This window comes from Mytilus galloprovincialis, chromosome 1 (genome assembly GCF_965363235.1).
Source record: "Mytilus galloprovincialis chromosome 1, xbMytGall1.hap1.1, whole genome shotgun sequence".
NCBI lineage: Eukaryota > Metazoa > Mollusca > Bivalvia > Mytilida > Mytilidae > Mytilus > Mytilus galloprovincialis.
Window position 1 is genome coordinate 130,191,840 of NC_134838.1, and position 25,157 is coordinate 130,216,996.

The 25,157-nt window shown below is 34.5% G+C and overlaps 1 protein-coding gene across 2 annotated transcripts in view; it reads left to right on the top strand.

The window, feature by feature from the left end:
* Nucleotides 1-25,157, top strand: part of LOC143059553 (proteasome adapter and scaffold protein ECM29-like) — a 118,281-nt gene that overhangs the window by 81,941 nt on the left and 11,183 nt on the right. For both annotated transcript variants that reach the window (XM_076233082.1, XM_076233076.1), the window contains exons 28-37: nucleotides 15,853-16,023; nucleotides 17,235-17,314; nucleotides 17,875-17,980; nucleotides 18,991-19,038; nucleotides 19,692-19,813; nucleotides 20,468-20,630; nucleotides 21,271-21,330; nucleotides 23,760-23,849; nucleotides 24,288-24,354; nucleotides 24,798-24,889. In XM_076233082.1, coding sequence (XP_076089197.1) covers nucleotides 15,853-16,023; nucleotides 17,235-17,314; nucleotides 17,875-17,980; nucleotides 18,991-19,038; nucleotides 19,692-19,813; nucleotides 20,468-20,630; nucleotides 21,271-21,330; nucleotides 23,760-23,849; nucleotides 24,288-24,354; nucleotides 24,798-24,889 — 999 coding nt within the window. The remainder of the gene's footprint in view (nucleotides 1-15,852; nucleotides 16,024-17,234; nucleotides 17,315-17,874; nucleotides 17,981-18,990; nucleotides 19,039-19,691; nucleotides 19,814-20,467; nucleotides 20,631-21,270; nucleotides 21,331-23,759; nucleotides 23,850-24,287; nucleotides 24,355-24,797; nucleotides 24,890-25,157) is intronic.

The window sequence follows — 25,157 nt, forward strand, 5'->3', positions numbered from 1 at the left end:
ATTTATCTACTATAAGACGTTCTATAGGATCCCCTATTGTTTGTTAATCAAGTATATACTAAAGGGCGTTCTACAGGATCCCCTGGACGGTCTTCAGGATCCCCTGTTGTCTTTACATTATATATGTACTAAATGGCGTTGTATATATAAGACCCCCTGTTGATTGTTTTTCATGTTTATACAATAGGGCTTTCTATATGATCCCTTGGGCGGTCTGTAGGAAACTTTGTCCGGTCTGCAGGAATCTTTGTTTTTCAACATAATATATGTACTATAGGACGTTCTGTTGATTGTTTTTCATGTTTATACTAAAGGGCGTTCTACAGGATACCATGGGCGGTCTACAGGATCCGCTGTTGTATTTACATTATATATCTACTATAGGACGTTCTATAGGATCCCTATATTATTTGTTTATTATGTATATACTAAAGGGCGTTCTACCGGATCCCCAGGGCGGTCTACAGGATGCCCTATTCATTTTTTTTTTTATGTTTATACTATAGGGCGTTCTAAGGATCCACTAGGCGGTCTACAGGATCCCTATTTGTTTAAAAATATATATCTACTATAAGACGTTCTAAAGTATCCCCTGTTGTTTGTTTTTCATTTATATACTATAGGGCGTTTTACATGATCCCCTGGGCGGTCTACAGGATCCCCTGTTTTCGCAACATAATATATCTACTATAAAACGTTCTATAGGATCCCCTATTGTTTGTTAATCAAGTATATACTAAAGGGCGTTCTACAGGATCCCCTGGGCGGTCTTCAGGATCCCGTGTTGTCTTACATTATATATGTACTAAATGGCGTTGTATATATAAGACCCCCTGTTGATTGTTTTTCATGTTTATACAATAGGGCTTTCTATATGATCCCTTGGGCGGTCTGCAGGAAACTTTGGGCGGTCTGCAGGAATCTTTGTTTTTCAACATAATATATGTACTATAGGACGTTCTGTTGATTGTTTTTATGTTTATACTAAAGGGCGTTCTACAGGATACCATGGGCGGTCTACAGGATCCCCTGTTGTATTTACATTATATATCTACTATAGGACGTTCTATAGGATCCCTATATTGTTTGTTTATTATTTATATACTAAAGGGCATTCGACCGGATCCCCTGGGCGGTCTACAGGATGCCCTGTTGATTTTTTTTTTATGTTTATACTATCGGGCGTTCTACCGGATCCCCTGGGCGGTCTACAGAATCCCCTTTTGTTAAAAAAAATATGCATCTGAGATAGGAAATTCTATAGGATCCCCTGTTCTTTGTTTTTCATATTTATACTATAGGGCGTCCTACAGGATCCCCTGGGCGGTCTACAGAATCCCCTTTTGTTAAAAAAAAAATATGCATCTGAGATAGGAAATTCAATAGGTTCCCCTGTTCTTTGTTTATTATGTATATATTATAGGGCGTTTATGATCCCTTGGGCGGTCTGCAGGATCCCCTGTTTTCTCAATATTATATATCTATCATAGGACGTTCTATAGGATCCCCTGGGCGGTCTTCAGGATCCCGTGTTGTCTTACATTATATATGTACTAAATGGCGTTGTATATATAAGACCCCCTGTTGATTGTTTTTCATGTTTATACAATAGGGCTTTCTATATGATCCCTTGGGCGGTCTGCAGGAAACTTTGGGCGGTCTGCAGGAATCTTTGTTTTTCAACATAATATATGTACTATAGGACGTTCTGTTGATTGTTTTTATGTTTATACTAAAGGGCGTTCTACAGGATACCATGGGCGGTCTACAGGATCCCCTGTTGTATTTACATTATATATCTACTATAGGACGTTCTATAGGATCCCTATATTGTTTGTTTATTATTTATATACTAAAGGGCGTTCGACCGGATCCCCTGGGCGGTCTACAGGATGCCCTGTTGATTTTTTTTTTATGTTTATACTATCGGGCGTTCTACCGGATCCCCTGGGCGGTCTACAGAATCCCCTTTTGTTAAAAAAAATATGCATCTGAGATAGGAAATTCTATAGGTTCCCCTGTTCTTTGTTTTTCATATTTATACTATAGGGCGTCCTACAGGATCCCCTGGGCGGTCTACAGAATCCCCTTTTGTTAAAAAAAAAATATGCATCTGAGATAGGAAATTCAATAGGTTCCCCTGTTCTTTGTTTATTATGTATATATTATAGGGCGTTTATGATCCCTTGGGCGGTCTGCAGGATCCCCTGTTTTCTCAATATTATATATCTATCATAGGACGTTCTATAGGATCCCCTGTTGATTGTTTTTCATGTTTATACTATAGGGCGTTCTACAGGATCTCCTGTTGTCTGAGCATTATATATTCTTCAGGATCCCCTGTTTGATTTGTATGCATCTAGGATAGGACCTTCTATAGGTTCCTCTGTTTTTTTAAACATGTATCTACTTTACGTATATACTAGAGGGCGTTTTATAGGATCCCCTGTTGTTTAATAGTCGTGTATCTGCATGCTGGATCCCCTGTTGGTTGTTCATTATGTATCTATAATAGGGCGTTCTATAGGATTCCCTGGGTGGTCTATATGATCCCGTATTGTTTAATAATCGTGCATCTGCTATAGGGCGTTCTTTAAGATCCCCGGGTCGGTCCATAGAATCTCTAGGTCGGTCTATAGGAGCCCTGTTGTTTGTTCATAATGTATCTATTGGAGGGCATTCTACAGGATCCCCTGGGCGGTCTATAGAATTCCCTGTGGTTTAATAATTGTGTATCTGCTATAGGGTGTTCTATAGGATCCCGTTGTTTGGTAATCACGTATCTACTAGGGAGCGTTCTATGGGATCCCCTGTTGGGTCTATAGGATCACCTGTTGTGCAATATTCGTGTATCTGCTATAGGGCGTTCTATAGGATTCCCAGGGAGGTCTATAGGATCCCCTGTTCGTTGTTCATGAATCTATAACAGGGTGTTCTATACGATACCCTGGGCGGTTTATAGGATCCCCGGGTCAGTCTTAGGATCCCCTCTTGTTTAATAATCGTGCATCTGCTATAGGACGTTCTTTGTTATCCCTTTCAAAGGGGGCATATTGTTATTGTTCGTTTCTTTTTTTTTTTTTCATTTCGTTTATAATATATCTTCTTAAGTGTATAATATATCTTATTGAATTAATAAGATATCTTATAAAGTATATAAGCTATCTTTTAAAGTTGATAAGATATCTTATAAAGAGTAAATTATATAAAATATCTTATATATTATATATATTATATGAGATATCTTGTATAGTATATTAGATATCTCATATATTATATATGAGAGAGAGATTTTATATATCATTTGAAATATCTGATATATTATATGAGCTATCTTGAAGTTAGAATAAATAGTAAAACGGCTTGCCATATATACTCATTGAATCTATTATCATTAATAGACAGTACATCATCAATATATCGGAAAGGGATATTAAAAGACGGGTCAATTTCTTTTCTCCTGTCTGTACAAATCCATAAGAATACGAAAACAAATAGAATTGGCATTGCGAGCAAAGGCGGATGTCATACTGTTGTCAAGTTTCCAGACGACCTTACCATTGCTAGGTTACCGTCAGCAATTTTGAAATAAAATTTATACTAAAAAAAACAACTACCTACTGCTAGGTACATGTAGTTCTGAGGATCATACAAATTGTTGACACCTACTTTGTATATTGAATATCATGGTTCTATGCTCAGGAATACTAGAATTATATACAAAAAACATTAAAAAAAATACTGTTGACCAGTGTTTATAGTAATAGAGATCATCTTGGACCATCCCCTTATTAAAAAGCACATCTTTATATAATGGTTTACATTATGCCATAATTCCATAAAGATGAATGTGTCTATCTTTTTCCGAGAACTTGTCGGGACAATAAAATTATGGGGAAAAAGAAAAGAAAAAGAAAAAAAGACAACCAATAACAATATGCCCCCTCGACCTTTGAAAGGGATAACATAGAACGCCCTATAGCAGATGCAAGGTTATTAAACAATAGGGGATCATATAGACAAACCTGGGGGTCCTTTAGAACGCACTATAGAATATGCGCGATTATTAAACAAAGGGAGATCATATAGACCGCCAAGGTATAAACAATAGGGGATCCTATAGACAGACCCGGGGATCCTATAGAACGCACTATAGCATATGCGCGATTATTAAACAAAAGGGGCTCCTATAGACCGCCCAGGGGATCGTATAGAACAACCTGTTATAGATACATGATGAACAACCAACAGGGGATCCTATAGACAGCCCAGGGGATCGTATAGAACAACCTGTTATAGATACATTATGAACAAACAACAGGGGATCCTATAGACCGCCCCGGGGATCCTTTAGAACGCCCTATAGCAGATACACAATTATTAAACCACAAGGGATCCTAAAGAACGCATATGGGAGCATATATATAACGCCCTCTAATAGATACATGATGAAACTACAGTACTCCTATAGACCGACACTGGGGTTTTATGGAACACCCTCTAGAAGAAACATGTTGAACTTACAACAGGGATCATATTCACCGACCTTGGGATCCTATAGAACAACCTGTTATAGATACATGTTTCACAACCAACAGGGGATCCTATAGACCGCCCCGGAGAACCTATAGAACGCCCTATAGCAGACACGATTATAACACAACAGGGGATCCCATAGAACGCTCTTTAGTAGATAAATCTAGTGAATACATGATAACCAAACAATGGGATCCTATAGAACGCCCCGGGGATTCTATAGAACGCCCTATACAGATAAACAACTATTAAACCACAGGGGATCATATCGACCGCCCATGGGAGCATATATATAACGCCCTCTAATAGATACATGATGAAAAACTAAAGAGCTTCTATAGACCGACCCTGGGATTTTATGGAACACCCTCTAGAAGAAACATAATGAACAAACAACATGTAGAGGATCCTATGGACCGACCCGGGGATCCCAAAGAATTCCATTTAACAGATGCGCGATTATGAAACAATACGGGGTCCTATAGACCGCCCAGGGGATCCTATAGAACAACATGTTATAGATTCATGATTAACAACCAACAGGGTATCCTATAGACCACCCCGGGGAACCTATAGAACGCCCTATAGCAGATGCACGATTCTAACACAACAGGTGATCCTATAGACCCAACAGGGGATCCCATAGAACGCTCTCTAGTAAATAAATCTAGTGAATACATGATAACCAAACAATGGGATCCTATAGACCGCCCTGGGGATCCTATAGAACGCCCTATACAGATACACAACTATTTAACCACAGGGGATCTTATCGACCGCCCATGGGAGCATATATATAACGCCCTCTAATATATACATGAAAAACAAACAACAGTCTAACCTATAGAACGTCCCATAGTAGATATATAATATCCAAACAACAGGGCATCCTGTACAGCGTCCTTTAGTAGATATATAATGGTCAGACTACAGGGGATCCTGTAGAACGCCCCTTAGTATATATACGATAAACAAACAATAGGGGATCATAAAGAACGTTCTATAGTAGATATATAATGTTCAAACAACAGTGGATCCTGTAGAACGCCCTTTAGTATATACATAATAAACAAACAATATATGGGATCCTTTAAAACGTTCTATAGTAGATATATAATGTTCAACTGGGGGTCTTATGAACGTCCTATAGTAGATATATGATGTTAAGACAACAGGGGGTCCTGTAGAACGCCCTATAGAATATACTTGAAAAATAAACAACAGGGGATCCTATAGAACGTCTTATAGTAGATAAATAATGTTGAGAAAACAGGGGATACTGTAGAACGCCCTATAGTATAAACATGAACAACAAACACCAGGGTCCCTATAGAACGTCATATAGTAGATAAATAATGTTGAGAAAACAGGGGATCCTGCAGACCGCCCAGGGGATACTGTAGAACGCCCTATAGTATAAACCTTAACAACAAACAATAGGGGATCAGATAGAACGTCTTATAGTAGATATATAATGTTGAGAAAACAGGGGATCCTGCAGACCAACCAAGTGATCCTATAGAAAGCCTTATAGTTTATACATAATACATAAACAACAGGGGAACATTTAGAAGGTCCTATCTTAAATGCATAATTTTCATCAACAACAGGGGACCCTGTAGACCGTCCAGGGGATCATGTAGAACGCCCTATAGTATATACTTGAAAACTAAACAACAGGGGATCCTGTAGAACGTTATATAGTAGATAAATAATGTTGGAAAAACAGGGGATCCTGCAGACCGCCCAGGGGGATACTGTAGAACGACCTATATAGTATAAACATGAACAACAAACAACAGGGTGCCCTATAGAACGTCATGTAGTAGATATATAATGTTGAGAAAACAGGGGATCCTGTAGACCGCCTACGGGATCCTGTAGAACGCCATATAATATACACTTGAAAAACAAACAACAGGGGATCCTATAGTACGTCTTATAGTAGATAAATAATGTTGAGAAAACAGGGGATCCTGCAGACCGCCCAGGGGATACTGTAGAACGCCCTTTAGTATAAACATGAACAACAAACAACAGGGAGCCCTATAGAACGTCCTATAGTAGATATATAATGTTGAGAAAACAGGGGATCCTGCAGACCGCCCAGGGGATACTGTAGAACGCCCTATAGTATAAACATGAAAAACAAACACCAGGGTCCCTATAGAACGTCATATAGTAGATATATAATGTTGAGAAAACAGGGGATCCTGCAGACCGCCCAGGGGATACTGTAGAACGCCCTATAGTATAAACCTGTACAACAAACAACAGGGGATCATATAGAACGTCTTATAGTAGATATATAATGTTGAGAAAACAGGGGATCCTGCAGACCAACCAAGTGATCCTATAGAAAGCCTTATAGTATATACATAATAAATAAACAACAGGGGAACATTTAGAAGGTCCTATCTTAAATGCATAATTTTCATAAACAACAGGGGACCCTGTAGACCGTCCAGTGGATCATGTAGAACGCCCTATAGTATATACTTGAAAAATAAACAACAGGGGATCCTGTAGAAGTCGTATAGTAGATAAGTAATATTGAGAAAACAGGGGATCCTGCAGACCGCCCAGGGGGATACTGTAGAACGACCTATATAGTATAAACATGAACAGCAAACAACAGGGGGCCCTATAGAACGTCATATATATATATATAGTAGATATATAATGTTGAGAAAACAGGGGATCCTGCAGACCGCCCAGGGGATACTGTAGAATGCCCTATAGTATAAACATGAACAACAAACAACAGGGGATCATATAGAACGTCTTATAGTAGATATATAATTTTGAGAAAACAGGGGATCCTGCAGACCGCCCAGGGGATACTGTAGAACGCCCTATAGTATAAACATGAAAAACAAACACCAGGGTCCCTATAGAACGTCATATAGTAGATATATAATGTTGAGAAAACAGGGAATCCTGCAGACCAACCAAGTGATTATATAGAAAGCCTTATAGTATATACATAATAAATAAACAACAGGGGAACATTTAGAAGGTCCTATCTTAAATGCATAATTTTCATAAACAACAGGGGACCCTGTAGACCGTCCAGGGGATCATGTAGAACGCCCTATAGTATATACTTGAAAAATAAACAACCGGGGATCCTGTAGAAGTCGTATAGTAGATAAATAATGTTGAGAAAACAGGGGATCCTGCAGACCGCCCAGGGGGATACTGTAGAACGACCTATATAGTATAAACATGAACAACAAACAACAGGGGGCCTATAGAACGTCCTATAGTAGATATATAATGTTGAGAAAACAGGGGATCCTGCAGACCGCCCAGGGGGATACTGTAGAACGACCTATATAGTATAAACATGAACAACAAACAACAGGGTGCCCTATAGAACGTCATGTAGTAGATATATAATGTTGAGAAAACAGGGGATCCTGTAGACCGCCTACGGGATCCTGTAGAACGCCATATAATATACACTTGAAAAACAAACAACAGGGGATCCTATAGTACGTCTTATAGTAGATAAATAATGTTGAGAAAACAGGGGATCCTGCAGACCGCCCAGGGGATACTGTAGAACGCCCTTTAGTATAAACATGAACAACAAACAACAGGGAGCCCTATAGAACGTCCTATAGTAGATATATAATGTTGAGAAAACAGGGGATCCTGCAGACCGCCCAGGGGATACTGTAGAACGCCCTATAGTATAAACATGAAAAACAAACACCAGGGTCCCTATAGAACGTCATATAGTAGATATATAATGTTGAGAAAACAGGGGATCCTGCAGACCGCCCAGGGGATACTGTAGAACGCCCTATAGTATAAACCTGTACAACAAACAACAGGGGATCATATAGAACGTCTTATAGTAGATATATAATGTTGAGAAAACAGGGGATCCTGCAGACCAACCAAGTGATCCTATAGAAAGCCTTATAGTATATACATAATAAATAAACAACAGGGGAACATTTAGAAAGTCCTATCTTAAATGCATAATTTTCATAAACAACAGGGGACCCTGTAGACCGTCCAGTGGATCATGTAGAACGCCCTATAGTATATACTTGAAAAATAAACAACAGGGGATCCTGTAGAAGTCGTATAGTAGATAAGTAATATTGAGAAAACAGGGGATCCTGCAGACCGCCCAGGGGGATACTGTAGAACGACCTATATAGTATAAACATGAACAGCAAACAACAGGGGGCCCTATAGAACGTCATATATATATATATAGTAGATATATAATGTTGAGAAAACAGGGGATCCTGCAGACCGCCCAGGGATACTGTAGAATGCCCTATAGTATAAACATGAACAACAAACAACAGGGGATCATATAGAACGTCTTATAGTAGATATATAATTTTGAGAAAACAGGGGATCCTGCAGACCGCCCAGGGGATACTGTAGAACGCCCTATAGTATAAACATGAAAAACAAACACCAGGGTCCCTATAGAACGTCATATAGTAGATATATAATGTTGAGAAAACAGGGGATCCTGTAGACCGCCCAGGGGATACTGTAGAACGCCCTATAGTATAAACCTGTACAACAAACAACAGGGGATCATATAGAACGTCTTATAGTAGATATATAATGTTGAGAAAACAGGGAATCCTGCAGACCAACCAAGTGATTATATAGAAAGCCTTATAGTATATACATAATAAATAAACAACAGGGGAACATTTAGAAGGTCCTATCTTAAATGCATAATTTTCATAAACAACAGGGGACCCTGTAGACCGTCCAGGGGATCATGTAGAACGCCCTATAGTATATACTTGAAAAATAAACAACCGGGGATCCTGTAGAAGTCGTATAGTAGATAAATAATGTTGAGAAAACAGGGGATCCTGCAGACCGCCCAGGGGGATACTGTAGAACGACCTATATAGTATAAACATGAACAACAAACAACAGGGGGGCCTATAGAACGTCCTATAGTAGATATATAATGTTGAGAAAACAGGGGATCCTGCAGACCGCCCAGGGGATACTGTAGAACGACCTATAGTATAAACATGAAAAACAAACACCAGGGTCCCTATAGAACGTCATATAGTAGATATATAATGTTGAGAAAACAGGGGATCCTGCAGACCGCCCAGGGGATACTGTAAAACGCCCTATAGTATAAACCTGTACAACAAACAACAGGGGATCATATAGAACGTCTAATATAGTAGATATATAATGTTGAGAAAACAGGGGATCCTGCAGACCAACCAAGTGATCCTATAGAAAGCCTTATAGTATATACATAATAAATAAACAACAAGGGAACATTTAGAAGATCCTATCTTAAATGCATAATTTTTATAAACAACAGGGGACCCTGTAGACCGTCCAGGGGATCATGTAGAACGCACTATAGTATATACTTGAAAAATAAACATCAGGGGATCCTGTAGAACGTCATATAGTAGATAAATAATGTTGAGAAAACAGGGGATCCTGCAGACCGCCCAGGGAGATACTGTAGAACGACCTATATAGTATAAACATGAACAACAAACAACAGGGGGCCCTATAGAACGTCATATAGTAGATATATAATGTTGAGAAAACAGGGGATCCTGTAGACCGCCCAGGGGATCCTATAGAACGCCATATAGTATACACTTGAAAAACAAACAACAGGGGATCCTATAGTACGTCTTATAGTAGATAAATAATGTTGAGAAAACAGGGGATCCTGCAGACCGCCCAGGGGATACTGTAGAACGCCCTATAGTATAAACATGAACAACAAACAACAGGGGCCCTATAGAACGTCCTATAGTAGATATATAATGTTGAGAAAACGGGGGATCCTGTAGACCGCCTAGGGGATCCTGTAGAACGCCCTATAGTATACACTTGAAGAAAAAACAACAGGGGATCCTGTAGAACGTTCTCTTAGCCTAGTAGATACATCAAAAACAAACAATAGGGTATCCTATAGAACGTTCTATAGTTTATATATAATTTTGAGAAAACAGTGGATCCCACAGACCAACCAAGGGATCCAGTAGAGAGTCCTCTAGTATAAACATGATAAACAAACAACAGGGGATTCTATAGAACGTTCTCTTAGCCTAGTAGATACATCAGAAACAAACAATAGGGTATCCTAAAGAACGTTCTATAGTTAATATATTATGTTCAGACAACAGGGGATCTGGAGAACACGCCCTTTAGTATATTCATGATAAACAAACAATATGGGATCCTATATATATTTTTTCCAAAAATTACAGGGCCCATAAAGGGCATAGAATCAGATACAATTGATTTACATAATTGGTAACAACAACAATAATAGAGGCATATACATATATATTTGGAATATAAGCATTGGTCAGAATCAAGCCAAAAACCACATATATATTGTGAATAAAAGAATAATAAAATTACATTATATATGTATTTATTCTCAAATTGTTTACTTGACTTAGTGTCAGTGTTCATATCTGATCTCCTTAATTCAAAAAAGTCACCAATATAACAGCCCAGTTTTTCCATAAGAGTAACATTTTCTTGGGTCAAGAGCCATAAAATTCAGAAGATTTATTTAAATTTCGTCCCTTTGAATATCATAACTGAGAGGGCATTCTAATAAAAAATGAAGCTCATCTTCAACTTTACCGAGTGAGCAATTAGAACAAAGACGATCAGATCATTCTACGTTTTTTTAAATTTCTGTTTGTCTCAACTTTTAAAGAGTGAGCGCTTATTCTTAATTTACAAATTGACTGTCTTTTTTTTAAGTCCTGTAATTCTAAATATTTTTCTTTTTTAAAACAATTTTTTCCCTTTTTCGGAGTTAATTGTTTGATACTTCAGTTTATTCCAAAATGTGAAATTACTTTTGAATAGTTTATTTTTAACATACTGACATAAAGAACCAATTGATTGGTCAAAATTTGGTAATTCAATCTCTCTGAATATAATCTATACTAGAATACCATGTATTTACATTAGAACTATGTAACTGTATGCATCAAATAATAATCCTTCTTTCAAACGTTCCAGTCTATGACAATATTTTAACATTGATAAAATTATAGTAAAACACATAGGAAATCTACCAATCTCTGACATTACAGCTATATTACTTGACTTTCTGTTTACACCAAGAATATATTTTATAAATTTGGTATGAGCTTTTTCAGAAGAATCCTGACCAAAAACTTGTTCCTATAGAACGTTCTATACTATATATAGTAGATATATATATATAATATTCAGACAACAAGGGATCCTGTAGACTGCCCATGTGGATCCTGTAGAACGTCCTTTAGTGTATACATGATAAACAAACAATATAATGGATCCTATAGAACGTTTTGTAGTAGATATATAAGGTTCAGACAACAGGGGATCATGTAGAACGACCAGGGGATCCTGTAGAACGCCCTAACGGTAGCTTTATTGTAAACAAGTAACAATGGTTCCTATAGAACGTCCAGCAATAGTAGAATGGTCAGACAATAGGGGGTAACATTACAGATTCGTTTCTTTAAACGCAGACCAGTTTAAACACCCTCTCACACTCCTGTAAAGCCTTAGTACGTGTAACATGTTTAACATGTGTAAGCTTAGTGACATGACTTTTTTCAATTTGCCTACATAAAAATACTCTTTTAAACGGATAATAAAAATATTATTAACTCAATAGTATATCCAAAGCCATGGGACCACGTGCATGTGACATTTGCAGGTCTTTACAACATAATTAAGGCACTAAATACTCTGACTGTTTATCATATCTATATGAAATGTATCATGTGTATTTTAAAAGGAGGAATCTGTATATATATTTGTACTATGATATATGCTACTGTAATGCGGTACATTTTCCTTTTTTTCATGTGATAAAAAAATAAATAAAGCAAATTCACCGTGTTGCATGAAAGTTAATGATTTTGAATCGGTGTTTTTTTTAATAGTTGTACATGTTGAGAATATTCTATTCTTAGAATAAATATTTTCAGAATCGTTATAAATAGAATATGCATAATTCATGAATCGTGACGTAGGGCGGTCTACGGGATCCCTTCTTCCGCTTACCGTTGTGGTACGCATCATTGAAAGCAAAATGGCTGCTGCGAGAAGACAATTATAATATCGGATCCGATTCCGGAAGCGGATAAGGGTAATCCCGGGTTTTGCATGGTAAATAAATATAAACACTAGAATTGAAAACCAAAAGATATGTGTAAAAGAAAAAAAAACAGAAAATATTTTGTACACAAACTCAAAATCACTTTTTGACAAATTTTAATGTCAAAATCCAATACAATGTGACAGCTGGGAACAGTATATCTAACAATATACATGTATATGTTCCTGGTGACAGTTTAAATTTTCTTTATCAGTGATAAATGTTGGTAATGCATGTTAGATGCTTTTAAAGTTAAACATACTACTGCAATTTCAAGGGGTATTTTTTTCTTCTCAATTTTGATGGGTCATTTAAAATAGCTGAAAGTTTCTTACTTTATTTCCACAAATAGTGCAACTATATTATATGATACCTGAATGTAAGCAAATCATATGATATACAGGTGGGCCACTCTACCCCCTCCTGTTTTATAACTTTGAAACAGATGAGATCCCCACCCCTCAACCATATACATTCATGTATGACACTAGTCTAAATAACTAATCAAATGAAATATAGGGGAAGACCCTACGGTCACCCAACCCCTCCTGTTTGAGAACTTGGAAACGGTCGAGATCCCAACCCCTAAACCATATATCTTCATGTATGGGACAATATCACAAATCAAATGAAATATATAGTGGGAGTCCCTGGGGGTCACCCACCCCTCCTATTTGAGAACTTGGAAACAGTCGAGATCCCCACCCCTAAACCATATATATTCATGTATGGGACAATATAACAAACCATATGAAATATAGGTGGAGTTCGTTGTGCCACTCTTCCCCTTCCTGTTTGAGAATTTGAAAACGATCGAGATCCCCAATCTTAAACCATATATATTCATGTATGGGACAATATTACAAATTAAATGAATTATAAGGGGGTCTCTGTGATCACTGTACACCCTCCTGTTTGAGAACTTGGAAACAATTAGGATCACCACCTCTAAATTAAATGAAATATAGGGGGAGTCCCTGCAGTCATTCCACCCCTCCTGATTGAGAACTTGGAAACAGTTGAGATCCCCACCTTTAAATTAAACCATATATAATTTCATATATGGTCCGAGTACACAGTTATCGTCTCTTGATTTTCGTTTTTCACGAATATAGTCCCTAGTGTGGACAGTGTGTTACTTGTCATTTTTTTTTATACCCCTTCCAAATTTATTTATTTATGTTTTATGCCTCAAGTAGCAAGAAGGGGGATAAAACTACAGTGTACAAAAATTTGATTCATGAATTATAATGTAAAGAAGTGGTTTGGTCCAGTTGAAAAAGGTCAAAAATTAGCATTTCGGAAGATGTCAAAAGATTTCAAGACCCCCTTCACATAAAATTGTCCATATTTTGAGTTAGAGCTGATGAAGTTTTCTATAATTTTGATATAATTTGTCCCAAAAGTGGTACAACACACTGTAAAAATATTATGGAGAAAGCGCAGGTGGGATTTTTTTTATTTCCATTTATTGTCTAAGAGAAATGCACTACGAAATAACTGTGTACTCGGACCATATGAGACTAAATATATAGCTAATCAAATGAAATATATGGGAAGTCCCTAGGGTAACCCCACCCCCTCATGTTTTAGAACTTGGAAACAGTCGCAATCCCCACCCCTAAACCATATTTATTCATGTATGGGACAATATAACAAATCAAATGAAATATAGGTGAAGTCACTGGGGTCACCCCACCCCCTCCTGTTTGAAAACTTGATAACGGTTGAGATCCCCACCCCCAAACCATATATATTCATGTATGGGACAAGACAAAATATTAAATGAAATATAGGGGTAGTCCCTAGGGTCACCCCACCCCCTCTTGTGTGTGTTTTGAGAACTTGTAAAAGATTGAAATACCAACTCCTAAACCATATTCATTCCTGTTTGTCATTTCAAAAAGATTGAATGACATGCAAGGTCAATCTCATAGGCGTCACATAATTATGCATATCACATTGCTAGACCTAACCAATGTGTACTTGACCTTGCCAAATTTCAGGCGACTATGGGAATGAATAATTATGGGAGCTTTGTTTGGGAGACTTCGTAACAGCATTATGTTACAATCATTTTTTTATTAGTATAAAATTTATTGATGGAAAAAAAATTAGTAGGTTTAAAGAATTTACCTTAGTTATAATTTGAATTATTTCTGGTCCTATAAAAATTTTCATTTTCATATGGCTCATTTTAAAGAAAACATATCTTTCAAGCCCAAGAATGTTTGACCAACTGTTTTCATAATTACCTGTCATTTCATTCCAAACTTAGACATCATAGACTTGGGGTGAAGGTGGGGGTCATTTACGAGGCCCCTCATGGGGGGGGTCCTAGTAATCACATAATCACCATTTTTTTGCCAATATAATCACATAATCATTAAATATTTGCTTATCTGTAGTAATCAAATAATCATAAACTAAAAATACAGTCCTAGGTAATCAAATAATCATGAAATATTTGGCTTAATAATCAAATAATCATTAAAAAAACGGCCAAGTAATCACATAATCAAAAACCCCATGAGGGCCCTCATTTACATTTACTATGGACAGGTCAGTCAGACCTCACCTTTGATCCCTGTAGTAGTAAACATTTGTCTGATTTGTGTCTCATAACTTTTGTACTGTTGAACACAAACTCAGTTTTCTTTCCAGGGAAGCAAGTCCATTCATACTTTTACAAGCTCGTACTAAAGTCAACTAATACCAACGTTAACTATCAACTAGAAGAACTGCAATCATTCATTGCGAACATGTACCACTGCAGACTCATGACCATGAAAAAAATATACTTGATATATGCGTTGCTTTTAAAAACTTTGACAAAATATGAATTATTTGCCTTAATGATTAATTCATTAAATGAACATCAATGTACAATATATGAATGTTTAATGTTTGTTCTTTTTAAAAATCTTTAAAAAAAAAATTGAAGCAACATTGTCAGTTTTCATAATTATGTTTGCCTTGGTTTTTGGTTAACTGCCTACAGCGCTTACAGTGCTTTGATTACAGCATTGTTGACTCTTAAATTATGATTATACGAACTGAGTAAAGGGTTTACTTTGCACAACATTATGTTGAATTTCTTGTTCAATGTTAAGTTTGTTTTAAAATATTTTTATTTATATTTTCCAACATTTCTGTTTTAGGGAGCTGCTTTTGGATTCTCAACAATAGCATCACAGGCAGGGGAGCAGTTGAGACCTTATTTAGCTCAAATAGTACCCAGATTGTACCGGTACCAGTTTGATCCTAACCCTAAGATACAACAGGCTATGAGTAGTATATGGAATGCATTAATACAAGATAATAAAGATGCTGTGAGTTAGCTCCCTTCTCAACATTGACTCAATCAATTCTATGTCACATATGTAAAAACTTTCTCATCAAATACTTTTTAATTTGAATATTATTATATATTAAATAGAATAATAATTCCGTCTTACACATTTCTGATAATTATACATATTTACAATGTATAATGTCAACTACAGTACCTTTTAAAATATATTATAATTTTTTGTAATTTGTAAACATTAAACTATTGCTGCAAGTAAAAACCATGTGTAAAAAAGATTGTTGATTGATAAGGTTGGTCAATTTTATAACTCTTGTGTGGCTTTTGTGTTAATTGGAATCATGTGAAGGAATCAACGTATTATTGTTTCCAAAATTAACTCAGTACTAGTATGAATTAAACACCTACTTTATATATTCTGTTTAAATCTTTAATTAAGGCTAACTATTTAGATATGTCAACTCTAGTTTGACAAAAAAAGGAATTTTATGGTGTAAAACACAGAACATATACTTCTGATACTACCGGGCCTCACACGATAAACACGGGCCTCACCCGATAAACACGGGCCTCACCCGATAAACACGGGTCTTAATCACATCAGATAAACTCTGGAATGTGATGAGGTCTAAATTCTACAAATTACAGCAGTATCAGTAGCATAGTCTACACTTATAATGAGAGTTCAAGTGTTTATATAATTTTCAGTTTTTTCTTACAATAGGAAGTAGGTATAGTATTATTTTTGCACTGAAACACTTTTTTAATGTTTGGTATATATATTAAAGAAAAGGTGTTTTTAAAAGCAAAATGAAATGAATTTACTAAAACATTTCTTAAATTAAGAATGTAAGTAAACAATTTAAGAAATTTATGTAAATGTAAAACCTGAGGAAAAAGGGGTAGTAACTCATGTCATTTTATAAATGCATATTTGTTTTTAACAATTTGAGATCAAATTAAAAGATTTTAGATATGAAAAGATGCCGAGGAGGTATATAATGTCAAAACTATATATAGATGTCAGAAAAACCTGCATACATATATATGTATTAGATATAAGAATGTGAGTTCTTATTATTGCGATACCCACTCAGTCACATTATTCGCATTAATTAAAACCTCACAATAATTTCTGAATTTACAGTGGTTGATTGTTCACAGTTACTGGCTGCATACTCTTGTATTCATCTAACAATGATTTAATCAACTTATTCATTTTATATTTTACAGGTCGACAAGTTTATAAGTCAGATATTATATGATCTTAACAAAAATTTAACTAGTACCCAATGGAGAATCAGAGAATCTAGGTAAAGTACATTTTAAACATTCTGAAAACTTAAGTATTGTTAGTTACAAAGTATCAGATTTGAGAAAATTTTACAAGCTCATTATGGATTGTTAGATCCATTTACTTGAATTTTACAAAAGTTCGATAGGGTTTGTTAACTTATCTTCCTTTTCAGTTTCATGAATGCCATATAGATTTCCTTTGAAATCTATGGTAAAAAAAGAGAATTTAAGGAGTTATGAATGATATATATATATATTTTGTTTAAATATACTTTTTCACTCTTTTGGTCTTTTGGAAAATGTTGTTTGTGCTGTTTTTAGACCCTTCTACAACGAAATTTGTTTGACATGCACACGTATAAAAATTGCGGTTTTTATCCAACGCAGTCATAGGTTTGAACGTAGTTTTCAATTTAGACTCGTATATATATATATATAAAAAAAAAATGAATCACATCTACAAAATATTTGAAAATTTCTTAATGTAAGAGTTTGGTATAAAAATTTGAAGGGACAATTCAAACACAAATTTGTTCATTCCAAGTGTGCATTATTATCTATTTTTTCACAATTTTAGTTGTTTGGCAGTGAATGATTTATTGAGAGGACGTCCATTAGATGATGTTGTTGATCAACTTCCTGAATTATGGGAGAATTGTCTTAGGGTCAGAGATGATATTAAGGTAAGTTATACTGCTGGGGGGTCAGGGTTAAAGACCTGGACTTCAAATCAGGATGTAGCATGATCAGAACATAAGTATTAATAGGGGGATGGGGTTTAGTAAAACCATAAACTAACATATGATAAATGTCATATTTCGTCCAGAATCATGGGGGAATTACCTTAAAAGATAAAGCAATTAAATAGATATGAAATTCCATATTTGAGATTATTTTATGAATACATGTATCACTAATTTATTTTGTACAAACACATGACATTGGTATAATGCAACTTAGACACCCAACAAAGATCACTTGGTAAGTTATTGTTCTCTTTGCCAACTTCATTACACATAAAGATCTATATAAGTTTGGGTTTTCCAAGAAATCAATGCATAGGGGCGAGATGTCTACCTTGTTGTCTGGTATCATTTATTGAACTTGTGATGATTTTACTATTTGTTTACACCTAAAACCAAACAAATCTACTCCATATATTCTTTATAAGATATCTTCCATCTCAAATTTCTGCATTAGAAGAGCAATATCTTGTACACTCTGAGGTGCTACTACTAGTAACTATTATATACTTCTATATAAAATTGAGAATGGAAATGGGGAATGTGTCAAAGAGACAACAACCCGCCCAAATAAAAAACAACAGCAGAGGGTCACCAACAGTAACTGTGAACAATCAACTACTGTAAATTCAGAAATTAATGCGAGGTTTTAATTAATGCGAATATTGTGACTGAGTGGGCATTGCAATAATAAGAACTCACATTCTTATATCTGATACATATATATCTGTATGCAGGTTTTTCTGACATCGCAATAATTAACTCCCATTTTTGTCCATTTTACAAAAATCGCAATAATAAATGCACGCAATAATTTCTGAATTATAGTTATATATGTGGTTATAGTTATATATGTATGCAACATACTATATTGACTTTATTTGTTAATCTTTATGTTTCATCCTTCAGTATTTCATCACATATAAAAAAAGATTTGTTTTAAATTTCAGGAATCAGTCAGAAATGCAGCAGACTTGGCTTGTAGGTCACTCAGTAGGGTAAGTACTGGTTCATGTATATTAAAGAAGACAAAATCATCATTCCTTTTGTGCTGTATTGTTTGCAATACCCAAATTCAGTATTGTTATATATTCTTATTGTGAAATCTTATTGTGAAATCAATATGGTTTGATTGTTAAAAAACATTTATCAGAGAACACAGGGTACACTTATCAATTTTTAGCTGATATTTTTTTTTAATCCCAATTTGATAAAATGTACATTACTATATAAAATCAAGATTGCTACAGCCATTTTAGTTTTGTCTTGTAATCATGTTTTTGAAAGAATTTAGTAATAGAATATGAATCGATCTGACGAGGTACAAGTTATATAGAGGGAAAATAAATCCCATGTTGATTTGAATTAATGACAAATTTTACAGCACAATCATTTTTGTTGTGATAATGCAAGACAAAATAATTTCAACAGATATACAAGGAATGAATTGGGCTATTCTTTATTTTGTCATTTTACATCTAGTTGGAATAATGAGTTTTCAAAGCATTAATCAAATGATTTTTTATGCATTATTTGTAATTTTTCATATATCATGTGTGTTTTACACTTGGATTACACAATTTATCATATGTGCTTTAGCTGATGAAATATTTGAACTTGAATTTGAACACTATTTCTGTTTTTCATTCAGGCTTCCATTAAAATCTGTGATATTAACTATGGAAAGCTTGGGGAGAAAGCCACTAGATTAGTTATGCCTTGTTTGTTAAAACATAGTTTACAAAGCAGTGTGTCTGAAGTCAGAGCTATAGGGTAGGTAATCTAATGCAAATATTTTATTAACTAATTTTACTTTTTACTGGATTTTATAATTTTTATTTTTTTTTGGCGGGGGGACAGGTGTCATTGAGCAAGTGATAAGGAATACTCAGACTGTAATTTCATACTTCATACCTGTCTGTTTATCTGTTACTTGTAAATGGACTAAGTTTTTCTGCCACTTAACATTACAAGCACTCTGTGGCTAAAGTTTTAAAATTTTTGATAACTGCCTTAAACTATCCTGGGTTTGTACCAAACTTAGATCTAAGATTGTTTATGATCAAAAGCTTAAAAAAAATATATTTCCTGTTTTTCTTTATATATATAACTTAAACATGGACTTTGTTTTTCTTCCAGTTAGCATTACATACAGTTTGCACTTAAAGTTTTTAAAACATTTATTAGATTCTTTAACCATTCTGGATGTTAACTAAACTTGTACAGAAGCTTCTTACAATCAAAAGATACTATCTAGAGGAAAATGTTTTAAAAACATTTCCCATTTTTGTTGAGCTTGCAACTAACAGCATAAGTAGGTGAGACACTGGGTTCTGTGGAACCCTTACAAATGTTTACAATTATTGACAAACAGTTGATCATGTCATGTTTTCTGCAAAGCATTTTATTCACATTTATTTCTTTCAGTCTTTCTACCATGTTGAAGATCAGTAAGAATGCTGGTCCCCTGTTAAAACCTAATATACCAGTCTTAGTAACAGCTCTATTAGAAGCAGTCAGTGGTCTTGAACCTCAAGTTCTTAACTACTTCAGTCTTCAAGTCTCAAGTAATCAGAAAGACTTAGAAAAGGTATGTCATGGGTGATCTTGAATCTCAAATCCTGAACTATGATGGTTTATACTGTAGTTAGATTGTACTTTTGTTATTAATTTAACAAGATTTAGCAGTGTTTAAAAGCTTTACTAAAAACAAGTATTGTTAAAAAAAAAAAGCATAAGAGAGATTGAGGGAACATTATTTTTTTCACGTCTGTTCATTTGTCCATCCATAATATATTATGCCCCTGTCTACCATAATAAGAAGGCTAAGGTTTTTTTAGTCTGTTCACTCATCTGTTCATCGTCAATATCAGATAAAAGTTTTGGTTAGGTAGATTAGCATTATCAAATTTCCTGCATGTTTAGTTAACAAAATATGGGTCCAAATACTAATTTGACATATTGATAATATAGTTTTATTTTCAAGTTGACTTGACAACACCTTCATAAAATTTCATGGAATTTCATTTTCTTTTAAAATTATTCATTTCCAATCTTTAACACATTATTTTTTTATTTGCCATGATTTGCATAGCAGTAAAAGTCACTGTTATGTATTTGGTTTTAGAAACTCAGTTTCCTTGTTACCCATGGATCCAATCTAATTCAATTATCTTAATATATGAAAATCATATAAAAATTGTTGTTTGATATGTAATTATTTATTTCAGTTAGACAGTGCCAGGATTGCTGCATCTAGAATGTCTCCTATGATGGAGACTGTTAATTATGTAGGTAACTTGAGATATATAACAATTTAAAAGTCATTTACTTATATATAGAAAATAACGGTATAATTGTACACCATGATAAAAAGTAATTTTAAGAAAAATTGTCTTAGCCGTGTGATATGACTTTTGTTATCAACTGCTTCCCGTTATTATTACATGCTTTTCTGTAATGTTATCGCTAAATATTTCAACGTCATTCATCAAAATCTGGAGATTACACCTCACCATACATTTTTTTGTGTAAAACATAAAAAAGTTGGATAAAATAAAAAAATATTAGGAATCAGTAAAATATATTATCAAGAAATATTTATACTACAAAATCATCTTTTCTAAAGTTTTAAAAATAGTCTTTGTCTGCATGTCTTCTACTGAAGTACTGTATATGGGTTATTTTCGGGGGTGTAAAATTTCGCATTTTTCATTTAATAAGATATACGAAATATCTTGGCGGATATTATTTTGGCAGATTCAAAACTTTTATCAATACTTTTGCATGTACACTTTTAAATTAACATAATTTATTTTGGCAATTTTGTTCTAACCGTGAAAAATAAGTGAAAATTTACACCCCCATGAAAAGTAACCCGCTGTACGGTATATGATAAAAAGAACATAACATGTAATTTTTTACATCTGACTGTTCAAAATCATCCCTTGAAACTGTCATGACCTAATGCTGATAAGGGGTCTGCCATGTTCTAAATATGACAATCCTGCTGTATCAGCCATTCGTGATGATATCGATATCTGTAACGAATGCAAAGGCTTTATCAAATTCTGTATGAAGTCACTTAATGGATTTTAGTCACAATTACAAAATCTTTATCGAAACCCTTAAAATGTATTAAGTCATAGTTTGTGAAAAATATCTAAGAATGATAAATTGTACTCCAGGAACATGTATATAATAAAGTGTATATAATATTGCTTTTTCAATCTTCCCATGTAGTTTAAGAAATTATTAAAGGCAATTTGAAATATCTTTGATGAAAAGGGGGGTAATGACCTATTTTTCTTACTTCAAAGTCTGATAGTATAAAGTGATGTGGGAGATCTGAAATGGGGAACAATTCGGAGGTCCATTGTAGTTTTTGAAAGAGGAGCAAAAGAAACCAGAGGGACATTCAAACTTATAGATAAAAATATATCAACAATGCCATGGGTTAAAAAGAAAAAGACAGACAGATAATATATAGTACACAAGACACAACATAGAAAACTAAAGACAAAGCAACACAAACCCCACTGAAAACTGGGGTGATCTCATGTGTTCCGGAAGGGTAAGCAGATCCTGCTCCACATGTGGCACCAATCATGTTGCAAATGTTATTACAAACCCAGTCTATTTCGGTAGGTCACATTTGTGAATAGGGAATGAGAATTTAATTACGACATAAGGAGCATATCATAAGGAATACTTTAAATTCATTTATTTTCGTGGGGTCCAATTTTCATGGTTTGAGGAAAACTTGCATATTTGTGGATATTTAATTTCGTGGTTTTAACCAAGTTTGAATACAATCCTTTAGAAAAGTAGTCCATTGAATATTTAAATTCATGGCACCAGTACCCACGAAATCCATGAAAATTAATATCTAACCAATATTAATGAATCCACAGTATATGTGTTCCAGACCATATGAGTATTTGGACCGTACGCGTACGGTCCGGACCGTATACGTATACTCGTACGGTCCGACCATACGCGTACGGTCGGACCGTATGAGTATACGCGTACGGTCCAGCTGATGTTTTGGGATCATATTGGTTAAATTTAAACAAATATTTATCAAAATCATTATTTTTAGTTATACAAATTGATTTTATTACATGTATATGGATGAAATGATTAAGCGAACAATTGAAATTAAATATGTGTTTATTTTTATATCCGTGATTCCTATTTTGGTACTCAAGGTGACACTGACTTCCACAAAGAACGTCATATTTTTTTTACAGTAACATAATTTGTTCATGAACGTTGCTTTGCATTCTTTTGTAAAGTTCCTTAATATTCTAAAACGATTGTCCTCCCACTCTAAGTTTACTTCCGATAACTTCAATTTTAATTAGCATACTTGGCTTCAATATATGAATTACTGACATGCTAAATACAGGAGATTAACAGACTAAATCAACGTGATTTTTTAAAATAGTTATAACATTATTTTGTTTTATTTCAATTACTATTGAACTTTTTACATTAATTTGAGATGTAAGCTATGTACATTTGCATCTGATAAACGTGACCAACTTCTTAATATTAGTCAGACCGTACGCGTACGGTCCGACCGTATGCGTATTTTGAAAATATACGCATACGGTCCAGACCGTACGCGTACGGTCCAAATACTCATACGGTCTGGAACATATATAAGATATTCACTACTGGATATGTCAGTAACTCTTCCTTCTAATGATTTCAGTGTGTTCAGTATATAGACAGTGATGTCCTTGTAGAGCTGGTTCCAAGGTTAACAGATCTCATCAAAAGTGGAATTGGTATAGGTACAAAGGTATGATCATAATTATGGAAGTTCTCCTTAAGAAATGTCACACTGTACTTCAGACTGATGTAAAGTCAACAAGCTCTTGTTGTACACAGTAGACTGATATATATAAAAATAAGAAGTGTGGTATGATTGCCAATGTGTATTATTCTAAACATGTATGTATTTTACACTAACCATATTTATAAGCTGAATATATATGCCAACAATATTCATGTCACAGGCAAAAAAGATATATAAAAAAATCAATGTATAATACATGTTATACATTTGTAATGAATATGATAAGATGAATAGAGCTTATGTTTGCCACATATATTACAAGTATTTGTAAATCTGATTTCTAAGATTAGATATAAATGATAATCTAAAAAGCTTGGTTTTATTTATCAAAGAGGTAAGCCATCTCTAACAGGATGATAAAATCACTGTTTTCTTTTACAGGCAGGCTGTTCTAGTTTTGTGATACAATTAGTTCACCATTGTCCTCAAGATTTAACTCCGTTTGCAGGTAAATATTCTTTCTTATAAACTTCACTTGGTACTGTCAAAAAGATAGTTAATAGACAGGCTTTCATTTTGTTTACTTACAACATTTTAATTTGCTAAGATAGAAAAAAATATTTCTGGGTGACGTTTTTTTAATGCTTACATAAAAGTTTAAAATAGCTAAGGAGGAGTTTTATAAGGGAAAATTCTTCACTGAATTTCTTCCTTTTATTAAGACTTCTAGATCTCTCACAAATATTTATTTTGTTCTTGCATATGCTTTATACTATCTACATAAAAAGATATTCCAAAACTTGATATTATTTTGAAGAAAGTTGTTATGCTATCATTCAGCTTTACAATCTAAGTTTGTATTTTACAAAGTTATGACCACCTGTTTTTTCAACTTTATATATAATTTTGATTTAGCTTCTTGACTGTATTTTCCAACTTTTCTCTTTATAGGTAAATTAATGTCAGCATTCCTAGCAGGTCTAAGTGACAGAAATTCTTCAGTGAGGAAAACCTATGCATCTGCACTCGGCCATTTAATTAAGGTTTGTTTTAGATATGATTTTTGTTTGAATCATCTCACATAATTTAATCTGCTTGTTTTGTTCTCCATGCCAGATATGTGGAGAGGAGGTTGATCTGAATTATTTTTTGGGGTAGGTAAATATGAACTTTACCTAAATATATAAATGAAGGGAAAAGGTGAGTATGTCATACACTGTTTCCGAATGAATTATGGGTAAAATTTTAAAAGTGTACACCAAAGCATTGTTAATGGTTTAAAACATCATTAGTGACTCAATGAATAAATAA